Below are 18,371 nucleotides of genomic sequence, written 5' to 3' on the forward strand. Positions count from 1 at the left end.
TGGGTTGCATTTCCGGTCTCCTGAAGGCCGACAGAGACCCTTGTATTGTTAGAACCGGAAATCTTCCAACTCTGGATCTGCCCACATCCTCCCAGAGTAAACAGCATTTGATGATCAAAATCACCTCTTCCCTTGGTGACTGAAGGCCATTATCCTGAACATCAGGGATGATTAAGATGGGAGGTAAATGGAATTATAGTGAAACTAGAATGTTCCCTGGAAAACAAACACTACCACCGATGAATCCTAATATCGAGTCTTTTTCTTAAAAGAATGTAGGAGGCAAATGCCTGTCGTTTGGGTTCTGAGTAACCAGGGTTTGCCTGTTTGATTAAAAAATATTGTTTGTCAGATTGTCTTTCCTGCCGCCCATCTCTATCTTTGAGCGTCTGCAAGTTGTTAAAATGACGTCTCACAGTGTCTCTGTGTTTAGATCTGGAAAAATATAATTTGGGTTAAAACTCGATGGGGAGTCGCTCAGGCGGATGGGTTGCCGTGGTAACGTGCGGGGAGGGGAGCTGTATGGCCGGAGGTATTTGCAAGAGCCTCTGGGTTGGGCTTTGTCTTTGCACCGGCTGGTGGGTCTCCTCTTTCCAGGCCTTGCCTCCACCTGCTGCCTTCCTGAATCACTGCCCGGTACTGAGAAGACCATGGGATCCCGGGGCCGGGCACATTCTTGAAGGCAGAACCCTGACTGGGTTCAGCTCCAGAGGGGCCAAGTGCCTCCTGGGACAGGTTGCACCCTTTCTAGCCCCAGAGGGTGGATCTCAATTGGTCTAAAGTAAACACCATAATTTTATTTCCATGCCAGTGACCGGGTTGGGCCAGGTCATAGGACAGTTCTGGCCGATGACAGTGAGACTATGCCAGGGGTGTCTGGGGACTTTCCTTACAAATAGAAGTTCACAGGTGAGGAAACACCTGTCTAGGACTCTGGATGTCAGGTCTGAGGATTTGAAGCTTAGAACCACAGGTGACACATCTCTCACCTGTGCAGGAAAGCCAAGAGGGTTGCAAAGAAGCAGAACCAGAGTTGGGGCGTCACTGAGGCAGAGTTAGTCAACCTGGAGACGTCCTGATGTCCCCAAATAAACTTTTTATTTGTGTTTTATTTGTGTTCCCCCGAATTCGTATGTTGAAGTCCTACTCCCCTCGTACCTCTGGATGTAATCGTATTTGTAGGTAAGGTCTTTAAAGAGATAATTAAACTAAAATGAGGTCTTTGTGGACCCTAACTCTAGTACAGATTCGGGTTATAATCAAATAACCAACGAAGTATAATCGGTAACTGTTGGAGGACGGAGGGAACGAAAAGTGCCCACTGAACCAAACTATGAGGTGGACAGCTCTGTTATACTCAGTAGGTCAGTTTATTATAGGGTGGGGTCTGGTGGGCAACGGTCTGGCAGCGTTCGAAGCTGTATGCCATGCTGCCAGGGGCAATTTTACAGTTAACTTAGGGTATGGGGGTATGTGTTTGGAAACAGGATGAGCCTTCCCAAGTCAAGATTTATGAATGGGTAACTAGTCTCTTGGGCGCCAGGAAGACGTCAGCGAAGGTCTTTGTTCAGAGGCTAACAGCACGTGGAGGCCACCCGGACCTAACAATCATTACACAATACCTCTCAACCACAACAGAAGAGACTCACTGAACAGTACAGGCCTGGGTGGGGTCAGCAGGACAGGTGGGACTATACGGACCCAAGATGGCACCGGTTACGCTAACAGCCTTACAGTAACTCATAATCCAACTTGACTGGTCTGTTATAAGAAGAGGGATTTTGACGCAGACATATGCACACACGGCGGAAAGGCCATGTGAAGACACAGAGAGAAGACAGCCACACACATGCCACGGAGAGAGGCCTCAGGATGAAAGCCAACATTCCAGCACCTTCATCTTGGACGACTGCCCTCCGGAACTGTAAGAAAATAAATCTCTGTTGTTTCATCTCTGTTTGCCCCCTCCGTGGTACGTTGCCATGGCAGCCCTAGGGCACTGAAACATCACCGAGGCCAATACGGGCTTTGGAAGCACGTGGCATCACCCCCAGCTCCAAATGGCTTCAGTAATAAGGAGAAAATGGACGAAATCACATCCAAGAAGTCGGGCAGTAAAGCAGCCCATGGTAGGTCTCGGCAATGCCGTCAGAGACCAGGGTTCCTCCACCTTCCTGCCCACTCGGCGTGTTGGCCTGACCCTTAGGCGGGCTCCTCGAGGTGCCAGGGTGGCCGCCATGTATCCAGCTGCCTCCTACAGGTGACGCTGTGCAGGGGCAGGAATGAGGTGCTGGAATGTTCCTCCACGTCTGTTTTGTGGAGGGAAGCAAGCCCTCTCCTCCTGTCTCATTGGCCAGAACTACAGCCCTTGCCCGTGGCTGGCCGTGGGCACGGAATTACCGTGGTGGGAATGAACCAGGACGGAGCCGGTTGTCTGTCGCGTGGGGCTGCCGGTGACGGGATGCGAGCGGTGCTTTATCGACACATTAGGAGAGGGTGGAACAGAAATGGTGGCTGGGCTGCGGCCCGTAGCGTCTTCTCCCCACCGCGCAACCAGTCCTGTTGATCTGCCTCCCAAAGAGCTCCTGGGCCTTCCCTGGTGGCGCAGTGGTTGCGAGTCCGCCTGCCGATGCAGGGGACGCGGGTTCGTGCCCCGGTCCGGGAGGATCCCACGTGCCGCGGAGCGGCTGGGCCCGTGAGCCGTGGCCGCTGAGCCTGCGCGTCCGGAGCCTGCGCTCCACAACGGGAGAGGCCACAGCGGTGAGAGGCCCGCATACCGCAAAAAAAAAAAAAAAAAAAGAGCTCCTGATTCATTGACATTTCTGCATCCTCTCTTCCATCACTGCACTCCAAGCTCCGATGATCTCTTACGGGGACTATCACAGTAGCCTATCCGCCTGCCTGAACGCACCCTGATCCCCTCTCATCTCTTCTAACTGTAGCCTAATGACCTCTGAAAAATGCAGATGTCATCAAGTCTCACCCTACCTGAAACGCCGCGGTGGTTCCATGCGGCTTAGAATACGACATCCTTCCTCACCTCTGCCCGCAAGGCTCTGCCTAGTCTGGCCTCTCCCCACCCCGCAGCCTCATCAAAAGCCGCACCCTCCCTGCTCCCTCCTCCTCAGGCATGGGGGCTGTTGTTTTTACTGTCCCTCAGACTCATGGTGATTTCACTCTTGTGTTTAGCATGTGCTGGTCCCCCTCTCCAGGACCTTGCACACACCTCACCTGGTAGATACCTCACCCGGCACTTATCCCTCGGGGCTTACACATCTCTTTCTAGGGAAATCTGCTGTCTTTCCTGACAAGGTCCAGCCCGCCTGAACCCACCTGTGTGTGAGCCTCCCACTCTCAGAAGCCCCTGCATGTGAACTAATCAGTCCCCCAGGGCGGGGGCGGGCTGGCGCTCTCCCGGTCCCACCTGTGCTTTTGCGTTTGCACAGCCTGAGCTGTCCTGCAGTGGCTCCCCTGGCTGGAGGGTCCGGGGCCTGTGCGCTGGCTCTCAGCCTGTGCCCATTCCCACGCGACCTCTCAGTCCGCCGTCCTTCTGGGCTCTGAACGTGGTGGCCAGACCGTTCCAAGAGGGCAACGGTGAAAGCTGCAAGGCCCCCTTGAGGCCCTAGAACTCGCACACATCGCTCAAGTCACTTCTACTGGTCTAAGCGGGCCACAGGCCTGCTCGGCAACGTGGGGAGATGGAAGGCTGGCGAAATACTGCCTTTTCTCATCTCCACTCGTCATGCGGGTCTCAGAGCACATGAGGCTCTTCTTTCCGGATATGATCAACGCTCCGCCGTCCTCTGCAAACTCCTGAGTGGCCGTGGCCAGGGCGGTGTTCTGCTTACCCCTATTATAACTCCCGCGCCCTGTACAGCGCCCAGAAGAGAGTCCGCGCTTTAATACTTATTGGATGACCGAATGAATGAGCTACAATTATGCACCAGGTTAATTCAAAAAGGCCACTATATTGCAAACGAGGGTCGTCTGTGAGGCTAAATTATCCATTAAACACTTAAACATCTGAAACAACTTAACATGCACAGATCGAAGAGTTAAGATTATGGCACATCTACCTGATGGGATATCATACACAACTTTTATGATAGTCACCATTATGCCACAAGCTGAGACTATACTTCTGATATAAAATTGAATAAGAAAAATGACGGAGGGACTTCTCCGGCGGTCCAATGGTTAAGAATCCACCTTCCAATGCAGGGGATGCGGGTTCGATCCCTGGTCGGGGAACTAGATCCCACATGCGTCGGGGCAACTAAGCCTCCTGCGGCAACTACTGAGCCCTCGCACCCTAGAGCCCGCGAGCCACAACTAGAGAGAAGCCTGTGTGCTGCAATGAAGATCCCACAGGCCACAACCAAGTCCCAGCACAGCCAAATAAATAAATAAATATTTTTTTAAAAGAAGGACAAAATGAGACAAAGAAGACAAGACTTTATAATAATGTCTCTCCATCCCTTGAGTACATCTTTCCCCGGCTCACCTCCTCCTGCTGGTGGACACGCCTCTTCCTGGAGCCGGTCTCTGTGGGTGCAGCGTGACCGTCTCCTGCTGGTCCTTGGAGCTTCCGTTCATATGTCAATCCTCAGGGAGGCTCTCTGAGGCCCCAACCAGATACATCCCTGTAAGTCTCCCTCCCCCTCCCCCGTCGTCTGCCTTACTTGGGGCTGTGTCACCTGGCACAGCGTCACCACAGGTGAGACGTGGTGCCTGGGGGTGCCTGGGGGGCTTCAACTATAGAAATTTATTTCCTCATGGTTCTTGAGGCCAGAAGTCTGAAATCGTGGTGTCAGCAGGGCCACATGCCTTCTGAAACCTCTAGAGGAGGGTCCTCTCTTGCCCCTCGCGATGTAGAGTGGCGGCTGGCGACCCTTGGCTTGTAGACGCGTTGCCTGACCTCTGCACCTGCTGCCCTGTGGCTCCTCACCACCCCCGAGTCTGTACATGCTCTGCCTCTCTGGGTTTCTCCTCTCCTTATGTGGACTCTAGTCAGACTGGATCAGGGTCCACCCTAGTGACCTCATCTTAACTTGACCGTCCGCCAAGACCCTGTCTCTAGACGAGGTCACCTCCACGGGTGCCAGGGGTGAGGATGTGCGCGTAGCCTTGGGGATACTTTTCCACCCACAGCAACGGGGGCGGGGGGAGGAAGTGACAAGATGTGGGTGCCGTGAAGCTGAGATCGGCTCCCCAAGCCCGGGAGGCTTCCTGCACTGGCTGGCACTTATCTCTCCACTGGAGGCTCTGGGCTACTGCATCACAGGCCCCGGAGGGGACGCCAGGCCCCGGTTCTCAGTTCCAACCTGGTAGCGCGTCTCTGGGCCTCTCGGCTCGTGGCCCACCTGCCCCTCTCAGCACCGTGTGGCGCCCACCACACCCCCAGCACGCTTTCTGGTGTCTCGTGGACAAGATTTTCAAGAAAGACTCGAGCATCGGCCGCTTCCGCTTGCGGGAGACTGAGAGTCCTTGATGGGCAGGGTGTGGGGTCGTGTTGCCCTCTCCAGGACACCCCCTACCAAGGGGTCAGGACTTTGTCTTCCCCCAGAGGAGCTTCGGTCCCACTAAGGCGAGACAGGTACTTTGGTGGCGGGGCAAGGGTGGGCCTTTGAGCGGCCGTCCCCCGGTCACAGGTGCAGAGCGAGTCTGTCGTGAGTTAGGGACACGGGCGGAACCCGAGTCTCACCCCGAGCGCTGAGCGGGTTCCTCCCAGGCTGGTACCTGGATCCGTGTCTTGGCATCTGCCCAGGTGTGTCCGCTGGTCGCCTGCACTGGCGCCCGGGACCGAGTGCTGCGGGGGGCTCTGCGTGGCTCGGGTGGGCTCGCTCGCCCCGCTGGTCCAGGCGAGGTGTCTGCAGGTGTCCCCTCCGCCCCCGATCCGCCGCACCGGCTCCCGTGCCATCGGCCAGCTCGCTGACCTCCAGGCCAACGCGAGCTCCTCGAGGGCTCATCTGTGACCTGCTCCCCACGACTCCCTCGTACCTTGTGCCACCTTGAAGGCAGCAGGTGTGAAAACGCTGGTCGAAAGGGCCTCTCGGGTGGGCGTGTGCCGGGCGGGGTGCAGGTGCGAGAGGCGTCTGCCGGGCGGGGTGCAGGTGCGAGAGGCGTGTGCCGGGCGGGGTGCAGGCGGGAGAGGCGTCTGCCGGGCGGGGTGCAGGCGGGAGAGGCGTCTGCCGGGCGGGGTGCAGGCGGGAGAGGCGCGTGCCGGGCGGGGTGCAGGCGGGAGAGGCGTCTGCCGGGCGGGGTGCAGGCGGGAGAGGCGTGTGCCGGGCGGGGTGCAGGCGGGAGAGGCGTCCGCCGCGGCGTTAGGCTTGCTCCCCGTGGAAGCGCTCGCGCCGCGACGGGGCCGGCAGGTGCCAGGCTTCCTGTGCGCTGTCCGTACCCGCGGGGCCGGGAAGAGCTGTGCCCGCAACCTGCCCTCTGCAGCCCGCCCAGGCGCTCCGGCGCCCTGCCCCCAGGGACCAGCTCAACCGCCCTGACATCCACTGCCACCCCCTCCGCAGACCCACTCCCAGAAAGAGAGAAAGGGTGGGAGAGGGGCGGCAGCCGGCAGCCGGAGGAGGCTGGCGGGCCCAGCTGGGAGGAGGGCTCGCCCTCTGGCAGAGGCAACGTGACCCCCCAGGAGGCCCCACGGCCCCGCCTGCTCTAATAAACTCGAAACTCCAGTGACTTCAGTGAAGATTTCAGATTAACATTTAAATGAACGCCGGACTGGAAATCTGGAGGCCCAGGTCGCTGGTGTGACTGCGTTAACTTGTTCTGCGACCTGGGGCGAAAATTTAAAATGATCTTCTCTGATCGAGCCGCCCCTTCCCTCCGTGGGGACACGGGGATGTGGACCCGGAGGACCTCCGCCCCTCCCGGGCTGCCCGGGAAGCCGGCCTTCCGTGTGGGTGGGGCTCACCTTTGCCCCTGAGTCGCTCTGCTTGACCAGTGAGTGCGGCCCCCGCCGGCCCCCGGAGGCTGGGGTCCGGGCAGCTGGTGCCGGAGAAGAGAAAGGCGGGGCCGTGGGCTCGGGGACCATCACAGCCATCAACTCGGTCACCGCGGGGGGACCTCTTTTAGGAGCTTCCCTTTACGTGGCCTGCCTTGGCGCGCCCCAGACTTGGGGCCCCGAGCCGAAGGGAACAGGGTATTAACATGGCCAATAGCTCCGGGGGTGGGCACATCTGCCAGACCCGGCCCAGTGGGCTCCAGAGAGCCAAGAACATCCCAGATCTGCCAGGGTCAGAAGCCCCGGTCTGCAGCCACAGAGCACAGAGCCAAGCAGGATCCAGGACCCCAGGAGGGTAACCAGGTCCAGCTGGGGGGTTCCAAGAACCTGGACTCCTCCAGAGGGGCGGGGAAGGCGCCAGCCCTGGCGGAGTGGAGGCGTGTGCTACGTGCCTTACAGACGGGTCCCCGTCCTCCGGTGAAGAGAGGGCTACACGCGAAGCAGGCACAGGTGGGCAGGATTTGAAGCCAGGTGCTGCTAACAGGGCCCCTTCCGCCCTCCGGATGGGCAGCTGTATCAGGGAGGGCCGGGGGCACTGCCAGGGCACGGAGCCGCCCGGGCCCCCGGGGCCCTGCTCCCCTCGCCCTGCTCTGAGGAACCCTTCGCACCAGCCGGCCGTATCCCCCTCAGACAGGGGGGCTGCTTCCCCGGGAAGCGGCCGCGCAGCGCAGAGGCCCGACCAGCCACCCTCCTTCACAGTGGCCGCTTCCTCCCCTGCCGCCAAGAGACTGGCTCCCTGCGCTGGCTTCCCTCTCCCGGGAGCAAGGAGGAAAGGACGTCTCGAACCTCTAGGAAGTCCCTCCTCTCCACCCCTGTCTGTCCGCAGGGATCCTAGTGGCCCTCGGCCTGCGACGGTCGCCCGCCGTCTGTCACCTGAGAGTCCTGGGCGGTGTGGCCCTGTGCTCTCCCAGTCGGCCCCCACAACCGCCGCTGTGCTGCCATGGCTGGTCAGGGTCCCCGCTGGAGAACCCTGCCCTGGAGGCCCAGGGTCTCATTCGCTGGGAGAGTAGTGAACTCGGAAGAGCAGTGGCCGCGGGCGTCTCGCAGAGGATGGAGGGTCGCCGTCCAGGCGGGCGGGAGGTCTGTCCTGCAGTGCGCAGGGCCCTGGGCCTGATGGCCCGAGCTCCGTCCGGGCTCCAGTGGGGGACGGGAGGGCAACACCGGGCCGAGGGCCTTCGGGAAGGTTCTGGAATGCCTGGTTCTGGGGGCAAGTCACATGGCCACAGGAGCCGGAAAGGACACCTGTGGCGACGGGTTCCTTTCCCGGGAAGAAGGAACACACTGCCGGAAGTGCTGGGTGCGCCCGGCCTCTGGTGTGGGGCCCTCAGACCTTCCAGCCCTTGCTGTCACCTTGGACAGACAGGCTGTCCCTGGGGACCTGGGGAAGGAGAAGGACCAAGTGGCACTCGGTGGGCCTGTAGCTCCATAATTGGCAGCCGTGGCGATCAAGGACTGTTCACACTGCCCGAGGGCCACCTGGCCAGTAAGGGGCGGGGTCAGGACGGCAGCCGAGCGCGTGCGACCCCACGGCCTGGCTCTCGGTCAGCTGACCTGCCCGGACACGCGCGCAGACGTGCACCGGGTGACCCTGGAAGTGGGACCGGGCTAAGTTCCCCAGTCTCTCTAAGCGTCGCCGTGAAACGGGGACACGGTAGTCCTCGGGTCGCTCTCCTAGGCTGTGACAAGCATCGAGTCCGGGGCGCGTGGAGCGGGGCGCGTGGAAGGCGGGAGGCGTCCGGAGCGACGGCATCGTCGTGACTGTGGTTGGTCTTTGCTGCCACGGACGCGGGCTGAGCCCTCGGCCATCCCGTTCTGATGTACAACCAGGGAACAGCACAAAAAACGGGGTCGGGTCGGCCGTGCCAGCATTCGGACTTAGAGGTTACGCTGTCCTCCCAAAGACACCCCGAAATGCAGTGCTCGACTAGGACAGGTAGCGTCTTCGCGCCTCGTTCAGCGCCAGGCGACTGGTCGTGACCGACCGAGGCTTGGCCAGGCTCCTCCAGCCTCCTCGGGCCCAGCGGGGGCCAAGAGAGCATGTTCAGAACCAGTTTCCTGTTGAGCAAATGAGGCTGACGTCAGAGGCACCACTTCCTCCACTTTTTCTCGGTGAGAATTCTCAGCCGGGCAGCCCTGCCTGAGAAGAAGGGACAGATCAGCTGTGTAGCCCATGAGAGGCGGGTCGCAGAGGCTCCCTGAGTTTTTAAATCCCACCCCAATGTGTCTTTGGGAGCAGCGCCCAGTTTGGGACGAACCTTTTCCATTTGCAAAGGTTCCTTGGGTATAATGAACGAGACCCAGTGGGGCCGGAGGTCTCTGATGGACTCAGAGTATGGGTCTCCTCGTTCTTTAAAAAAGCAAGTTTTAAATGGAAAAGAGAATGTGGTTTATAAAAACACGAGTACAAAAGGGCATGCAAAGAAATCTAGTCTCAGTTTGGCTGTCTTTGAAAACTCTGCACATTCCTGCCTTCGAAGAAGCAGCCAAAGGACAAGAGCCCAGCGCAGCCCCCAGGGACCGTGGGTTTGCTGACTCTCCAGCTGGAGAACGGCTCACAGGAGCCTCACTCCCCTTCCGGAGATAACACATGCTTTGCGCTTGTTTAGCGTGCGGGGCCCTGATGGACGAGGTAGGGTACGCCGTCACCAAGGCTCAGCAGAAGAAGACCAAAGGTGGGCTCCTTCCGAATAAATCCTGATGGGACGCAGGAGAGGAGAAAGGTAGCGGAAAAGAAATTATGTGCCAGTGTATAATTGCGGATATGGGCAATTACCAGCCATTTATGCAAACAGCAGTTGGTCTTAATCTTGTAACCTTTCTCTTGTTCAGGGTTTCAGCTCTAAATTGCTTCTGACTCCTGGGGGACCCAAAGTAATCTTTAAGCTTGAAATTGAAGTCTCTCGCCCAGCACCTAAATTTTGTGTCTTGTCAAGTCGGAAGACATTTCTGCACTATTGCTCATCAGGATAAAAATAGCGCTTTCATGGTTCTTGGGCAAGGCCAGCAGGGGACCCAGAACGGCTGCAGGGGCTGCCCGGAGACCTCAAAGGCTGGGCACCCTCCCCCAGGCTCCCCACCCCCGCCTCCGAGATCCACAGAAGTTTCTAGCGTAGGTAAGGATGCAAGACCCATCTCCGGGACAGACTCAGGCGCCTGTCTGAGCAGAAAGATGGATGTTCTTCCACCACGGAGACCATGCGGAGAGGGGCCCGGCCCTCGGCATCTGATGGCAGGGGTCTGAGAAGTCAGGAGGGACGGGGCCACGGCGAACTCAGGCCCCCGTGTCCTCCCCCAACCCAGCACTCAGGTGGTAAAAGCGCCCAGAACGATAAGCCAATTTCACTGTCATCCTAAGCGAACCGTAACAGGAAAAGGTGTCCCATAACAGCATCCGACTCACTCGGCGCTGAACACATGTTGGTTTGGGATCTCCTGTTGGTTTGCCAGAGCACGTGGCGCTCTGTTTTAGAGCAAATGACTGAGGTGGGCCGTCCGCTATTTCCACCTCTTTCTGGAATTGTGTGTCCGTCCAAGAGCCTGGGAGTAGGGCAAGGACAAGACCCACCGGGGGACTCTGTAGGGTGTTGAACGCGTCTTTAAGGGAGGCCTAAGTGTGTGTTGAGCTAGGAGGCCCCCTCTAAGAAGGGCAGGACAACCTTCCCCACAAAAGCCCGTCTCCCATAATTTCACCGGGTAATTCACCAGAATTATCAGATAATTCTGATACCGCAGGTACTTTCCCGGGAAGGACCGTGATAACTCATCACTGCTCATCCATAGGCCTCGTTCCCTGCGACCAGGTGGCCCCATGGGTCCCAGTGACCTGCAGGGGAGGAGCAACGCTGGTCCCGGACACCGGCTGCAGAGGACTCTCAGGGTCAGGCAGCGCCAGGAGAGGCGTGTGTGCCCGGGGCCATGGCAGCTTCGAAAATAAATGGAGCGTCACTGTTGTAGGAGGTTAAAATGTGGGTTACCTGACCCACTGCTGGTGCACCTGGGCCAGGAGAGAGGAAGGAGTCTTTCTCTAAAAGGTAAAAGGGCAGAAGAGAGTGACCCGGGAGACCCTGGAGCGTCGGGGAAGGGGCGGGGGCAAGGGTGAGGACGCGGGTCCGTGAGGGAGGACTGGGGAAGCCGGCGGTTCTTTATCGAGGACCTGCCGTGACAGCCTTCAAGTGATTCCTAGTCCTGAGAGCAACCTGCCACGTAGGTATGTTTTCTGTCGAGAACACGCAGAGCAGGTTAGCGGTGTCCCGGGGTCCCTCGGTGACCGACATTGCACACACAGGCCCTCCATCCTCCGAGCTCTCCTGCTGTGTCCCTGGGGGTCTTTCCCGGGGTCCGTGCTGAGGATCCCTGAGCACCCCCCCCGACGTGGACTCACCTTTACCGGAGACAGGTCTGCTCTCCCTTCTCTGTTGTCTTCCGCTTTGAGACAGTCGAGCTGAAACCACGTTTTCAGTGTTGCTACAAACACTCAATCTGCTGAGCCGTTCGAAAGCCGTCATTCTGCTGCGTTCATCAGGTGGACCAGAGAGACCTCAGAGTCCCGGCGACGGTGAGCAGGCCTGTCCTGGACCGCGTCCTGCTCGGAGCTGCTGCCTGGCGGTCGTGGGGAGAGCAGCCCCCGGGAGCTTCTCCCCTGCCTTCGGCACCGGAGCCGGACTCTCCCGGCAGACACGTGGAGGGTACGCGGTGCCCGGAGAGGCTGGCCTTTAAGGCCCCGTGTTTTGGAGCCGTGTGGCTTTGGGGTCGAGGGGTGGAGGTCAGGATTCCTGCCCGCGGTCAACGGGAAGCTGGTGATCACGGCAGCTCCCGTGCTTTACAGAGCCCGGCAGTCCTCACTCCCTCCGCGAAAACTCTCCTCTGCTTCAAAGCCCTGTGGTTGTTTCCTTGGCCAGCGGGCTGCTTGGCCAAACTTGAAACACAGGGGCCTCTCGGCATGAGGTCGGGGCCTCACCCGCCGCCTTGGATGCAGGCCAGATGTTCTGGCGGGCGGTGCTGATGTGGAGGCATCTCTGTCCTTCTGCTGGGGGCGCGCAGCCCGTGTGTGCTCAGCTTAGTGTTCAAGAAACACAAAAGAAGCGCAGAAGAAGCGCCTGGCAGGATCAGGCCGGCGCCCCGGCTGGGAGAGGTCTCAGATTCAGGGCGCTTCCTGGATCCCTGACATGCTGGCCGAGGGCGACACGACCCGTCTCCTGCCCCGTCCCGTCTTTCCCTTTCCTTTTTCGTTCTGTTTCTCCAAGGATGGAAGGAAACGCTGACCCGTGGGCTGCGTCCTCCGAGCCGAGGGTCCGGGAGAGCCCGGCCTTCCTCAGAGGGAGGTGGGGAGCACCCCCGAGGGCCCACGTGCTGAGGGGCAGGGGCCCGAGTGGGCCGTTCAAGTGCAGTGTGGACGGTTAACACGCAGACTGGCTGGTGTCCATGCAGGCTGGTCGCCTGTGTGCAGCCTGGTGCTGGGGCAGCTCCGGGGAGGGCGGCGTCGGGGGAGGGCCGTGGACGGCTGCTCTGGGCTGGGTCGCACCGGGTGAGAAGGTGCCAGGTGGCTACCGTGGCACATTCTGCCCCCGGACGACAGCCGGGGAGAGAGCTGGCCCCTGTGGCCGCTGTGGACGGCCGCTGCCCCGTCGTGCTCTGTCCCCGTGGACGTGGGCGCGGAGGACACGGCGAGGGCGGGGCCGGCGCCCAAGGGGCCACGTGTCCTCCGAACAGCAGGTTCTGCTGCCCGTTGCCGAAGCAGCCCCGAGGACCTGGGGCCCTCGCGCCGCCGCGACCCGCCCAGGAGCGCCAGCCGTGCTCTCGCTGCCTGTCCTGGCGACGGTCTCTGTCCGGCCTTTCCTCCAGCCTCCACTCTGCATTGCTGCCCTGTGGCCTGCACGGAAATCAGCCCGCCCTCTTCTGTCCCGGGACTCCTTCCACGGGCGTCCCAGCTGTGAAGTCCCAGCCGCTGCCCCAGAAGCCGGGGTGGCCCGGCCGGGGCGCTCGGGGACCCCGGGAAGCGCTGGCCTCAGGCCATGCCCGGACTGCGGGAGTCAGGCCCAGGCCACGGTCAGTGAGGCCCCCCAGGCCCCTGCTCACCTGCTGGCCCCACTTTGCTCTGGCTCGACCACGTGGTCGTGCGTCCAACCGGGTCCCGAGCCAGCCTTGCCTTGAGCCCTGTCCCCCTCTTTCCTCCCTCCGCTCCGTACACACGAGCAGAGCCACCTGCCCCTGAGGCCACTTGCGGGGCCGCAGACTCCCAGACGTGGCCCACCACGTGGCCACCTGCGGGATGCTGGCCCTCGGAGGACGGGGTGGGGTCAAGGTGGGGTCAAGGTTGGGGTCAAGATTGGGGTCAGGGTTGGGTGAGGGGTGGGGTCGAGGTTGGATGGGGTGGGGTCAGGGTTGGCATCAGGGTTAGCTGAGGTCAGGACTGGGGTCAGGGTTAGGTGGGGTCGGGTTTGAGGTCAGGATCGGGGTCAGGGCTGGGGTCGGGGGGAGCTGTAGCAGATACAGAGGCTCCATTTCTCCCACTGACTCTGGGAGACGCGTTCTCTCCGTCTGACGATTTTCTCCCGTGAGCAGGAAGGGGATAGATTGGGGGTGAGCAGCGCAGGGCAAGGGGTCTAATACTCCTCGGTAGGGGGACCTCTGAGGTGTCCTCTGCCTGGCTCTGGAACGTCCCCAGTGGAATGGGGCCCCAGCCGCCCCCCGAGGATACACTTTACCGTCTGCCCCCTCCTCCGCCAGCACGGCCCCCTCCCCTCCCACGCCTGGAGAACCTCCCAAGGAAAACCCAGCCGAGACAATTGCTGAAAAGCGCCCCCACGCGAACTGCCCCTCTGGCACCCCTCCTCCCCTGGAGGGACATGGGAACCACCACCAGCTCCCCACCTGGCGGCGGTGGGTGGGGAGACCCTTAGGGAGAAGCGCTGTTTTCTTGGAGTTGTCACCCAGCAAGGCCTACGACAGGTGCCCCACACCTCAGTGGGTGGCGGGGCTTAGGGCCTCAAAGCCAGGCTCGGGCTCCTGACCCGGGTGGGCTAGAGGGAGGGACTTGTGGTGCGGGGGTGTGAGGAAGTAAGTCTTGTTTTCTTGAATTGACCCCATCCTCGAGGCATCCTGCAGGCCCGCTATGAACGTCAAGTTCAAATAGAGAAAGCATCGGCAATAATAGTGACGATGAGACCAATATCTCCTTACACTAGACTCTAATGCTGTTTTTGTTAAATTCTCTCAACAACTTTGGGAGGTAAATGAGGCCACTTTAATTAGCTTCATGTTAGCAATATAGAAGATGAGGCTCAGAGAGCTTCAGTGACTCAATTTTGACAAATTGGTATTAACTTAATTTGCTGATAGGTCAATTTAGCTCTTGATAGAGCTGCCCCATCCTGTTGCATACCGCGTAACGTTACTGTGGTGTCCTGGGGCCGTGCAGTACACAACCTGCACAACTGTACATGGGACCCTGTTTGCTAACAAGATGAGAGAGGTGGGCTATTGTAACAGGACAGCTAAGAGGCAGAGGGGAATTCAGTCCATCAGCAACCTTCAGACTGCAGGCTGCCACCCACTAGTGGGCCATAAATCAGTATAGTGGGGTGAAACTAGCATAGAAAAATATACATAAAATATCAGAGTGCAACTTATAGAAAAGGAAACTCTTATCTCGTGACACTTTATGTAATGAGTTGCAATGTAAAAAGTGGGTCGTGTCCAAAAATTTGAAAGCCACCATAGCAGATGGCTGTTCTCAGCATGGGACAGTAGCCTAAAGATATTTCATTTGGGAACATTATTCACACCCAAACAATGCCACAGTAATGCCTGATTCCCCCTGCGGAAACAATCAGAACTTCTCCTCGGAGACCAGGTATTAGGGCAGAAACAGCATCGGGTTCGGTGGTCTATACAGTGTGTAGACCAGGGAACCAGGGCGCCACGAGCGCCACCGATGTCTTCCCAGCCCAGCGGTGGCCCCAGCGGCCGGGCTCCTGGCTCACGGCTGCTGAAGCTCAGGAGTCGTGCTCTGGCACCGTGACTGCCCTGAGCCAACACACCACGTAAGCGTTCAGCCCGCGCTGATTATGGTGTAGAGGAGGAATTCTCACCCCGAGGGAGGTAGCACCCTGACCCAGAGGTCTCAGCAGGAGCCGCCGTGAGCACCGCACGTGACGAGAGCAAGGAACGGATGTGCTCTGGATGTGCCAGTTCCTGGCACTAGAGCTTTATAACGTGACCACTGCTCGTTGCAAAAATGTCGCCGTGGGAAGCTCTCGGCGTCAAAGAACACACAAACCAGCTAAAAGCACTTTGGCCATAAGAGCATTTCCTATCCTCCACAATAAAAAGTCTGAGTGCAGGTGGTTCTGCGGTGGCGGACGTGAGTTCAGTGGCCCAGGGGCACCACGAGTGACCTCACTCCTTTCCGTCTTTCTTTTCTGCCACCCTTGGCAACAAGGGTGTGACTACATGTGACTCCAGGAGTCACATGTGGACGACGTTCAGAGCAGAAGAGGGAAAAGCTTTGCATTCTGTTCTTTTTTAACAAGTGGAGAATTTGTCCAAAAGCCCCCCGACACCCCGTCCCCCTGAGCCTCCTGCTCGTATCTCATGGTCAGGAGACCACTGGGCAGAGGAGTGGGCCCACCTCGAGGGTCCCCATCAGTTGAGGCCCAGCCCCGGGGCTGAGGGACACCTGCCTGAGCAGAGGAGGGGCGACATAAGAGGGTCTGTCAGCCTGAGGGTCGGGGGTGGCTTTGCGCCGGTGACCGCCAGCCCGCCCGCACTTCAGCCACGTGCTGTGAGCGTGAGGGCCCAGGAGGCAGCAGGACCAGTGGCTGGAGACCCCAGTGTGGCGATGGCTCTGAAATGGGGTCGGGGGACCGTCCTGAGTTCTTTCTTGCATTTTCCTGGAAGCAAACGAAAGAGACGGTGTGCGTGTGGGTTGCAGGGCTGGAAGCTACACCTAGCCAACAGGAATCGGGGAACCACCCCTATGTTGTTTTATGGACACTGTCAGCCCATGGTTAACACCTTAATAAATATATTATTTGGAGAACAATTGTGAATAAAATGACGTTCACAGGAACCTGCGAGGCAGCGTGTAAAAAAAATCAGCAAGGCGTTTTCCAGTTTTTAAGTCCAAAAAAGAGGTGACTAATCAGTGTATACAGACGACCCCTGTGTGCGAGCATCGCTTCTCGGGGCGAAGGGGCACCGGATACACGCTGCGGTGGCGACGGGATCATCTCTGGCCTTACCTGAGCTGCTTTTCTTTCTGCTCATCTTTCAAATGTTTTTCCATAATGAACAGATTATTACTGTGACATTAAAAAATAGTTTGGGGCTTCCCTGGTGGCGCAGTGGTTGAGAATCCGCCTGCCGATGCAGGGGACACGGGTTCGTGCCCCGGTCCGGGAAGATCCCACGTGCCGCGGAGCGGCTAGGCCCGTGAGCCGTGGCCGCTGAGCCTGCGCGTCCGGAGCCTGTGCTCCGCAACGGGAGAGGCCACAACAGTGAGAGGCCCGCGTACCACAAAAAAAAAAAAAAAAAAAAAAAAAAAAAATAGTTTGGGTTATTTTTTTGAGAAATCAAAAGAATTCCATGTCATTTCAGGAGTTCCAGTTCTCAAGAGTAGCCTTGTTCTTCGTGAGATGGAAACCACACACAGATACATGATACCCTCGTACAAAACGCTTAGCAGGAAGCGGAGAAGCGGTCGCCGCCGGCTTTGCGCGGCCTCCATTCCTGGTCCCTGGTGGTCCTGCTTCTGTCCTGTCCTTTAAGGTTTGGACAGTCCCGGGGGGTGGGGCTCGTGAAGGGTGGCTGTCACTTTGCCTCTGGTTGACTCTTCTTCCCGTGAACAGAGGGGGCCCAGGACCTGGGGTCTGGCGTAAGTTGATCTCATGTTTCTCAGCCGTCTACAAGGAAATGAACAGCGTGGTCAGTAATGACAGCCTGACTGGTTTCCTTCCACTCTCCATTTTCCTTTCCTCTTAAAGAAGGATGAGTGACTTTTCTAGTCCTCAAGACAATATACTTGGGTTCTTTGCACCGTTATCATTAATGTTTATTTGGTGGCTTTTATTGTGTATCGTCTTCTCTTTTACTTCTTTTCTTTCTTTCATTTTTTAAAAAGAGAAATCCTCCTGCTCTAGCATTGATATATGATGCCGCGTGCACCTTTACCGCTCATAAAGAGAGGGGGCGCCTCCCACGGTGAGCGCTGGCCTCCGGCCCACGTCGGGTCTGGTGCAGGTTGGCAGGGGAGGTCACTCCACTTGGTCACTCAGGGACCCAGGCTCCTCGTATCCAGTCCTCAGTGTTCTCTGCATTCCTGGGAGGATGGGGCAGACGGGGCAGAGGGCTCCTCGGGAAGGTCGCATGGGAAGACCTAAAAGTGGGGTGTCTCACTTCTGCCCACATGCAACGGCTGGGACGCTGTCACTCGTGCTCACCTGATTGCAAGAGAGCTGTGTGTCCAGGAGGAGAAAGAAATGGGATGATGGGACTTCCCTGGTGGCGCAGTGGTTAGGAATCTTCCTGCCAATGCAGGGGACGTGGGTTTGAGCCCTGGTCCGGGAAGATCCCACGTGCCGTGGAGCAACTAAGCCCGTGTGTCACAACCACTGAGCCTGCGCTCTAGAGCTCATGCTCTGCAACAAGAGAAACCACCGCAGTGAGAAGCCTGCGCACTGCAACAAAGAGTAGCCCCCGCTCGCTGCAACTAGAGCAAGCCCACGCACAGCAACAAAGACCCAATGCAGCCAAAAAGAAATAATATTTTTTTTAATTAAAAAAAAATGGGCTTCCCTGGTGGCGCAGTGGTTGAGACTCCGCCTGCCGATGCAGTGGACACGGGTTCGTGCCCCGGTCAGGGAAGATCCCACGTGCCGTGCAGCAGCTAAGTCCATGGGCCACAACTACTGAGCCTGCGCTAGAGCTCGTGCTCCGCAACAAGAGAAGCCACCGCAATGAGAAGCCCGTGCACTGCAACAAAGAGTAGCCCCCGCTCGCCGCAACTAGAGAAAGCCCGTGCGCAGCAACAAAGACCCAATGCAGCCAAAAATAAGTAACATTTTTTAAAAACTATAAAAAAGAAACAGGACGGTGACCATTCAGCAGTTTCTGCCATGCGGCCGCTGGGGAGAAGCTATGACCCGGGGGCTCCGTGGCGCAGTGTGTGCACCTCAGGTTATCAGGCATCTACTGTGTCACCCGAGTGACGCTGCCTCAAACCTATTACTTGGAGCCCCAGCGCAGAGCAGCCCGAAGCCTGTTAATCTCCCGATGTAGTGCCGTCAACAGCCCACCTCGGGCTCATCGAAGCCTGGCCTTGTTCCACAGACGCTTCATCCCAGGTGGTCGCAGACGGCCA

General features: G+C 58.4%; 1 protein-coding gene across 1 annotated transcript in view; it reads left to right on the plus strand.

Annotated features, from left to right (window-relative positions):
* Window positions 1-9,632: 9,632 nt before the first annotated feature.
* Window positions 9,633-18,371, plus strand: part of CNPY1 (canopy FGF signaling regulator 1) — a 35,008-nt gene continuing 26,269 nt past the window's right edge. Inside the window, 2 exon segments of the mRNA XM_059073818.1 lie at window positions 9,633-9,680; window positions 9,682-9,732. Of these exon segments, the coding sequence (XP_058929801.1) occupies window positions 9,633-9,680; window positions 9,682-9,732 (99 nt within the window).

Source organism: Kogia breviceps, chromosome 9 (assembly GCF_026419965.1).
Source record: "Kogia breviceps isolate mKogBre1 chromosome 9, mKogBre1 haplotype 1, whole genome shotgun sequence".
Taxonomy (NCBI): domain Eukaryota; kingdom Metazoa; phylum Chordata; class Mammalia; order Artiodactyla; family Physeteridae; genus Kogia; species Kogia breviceps.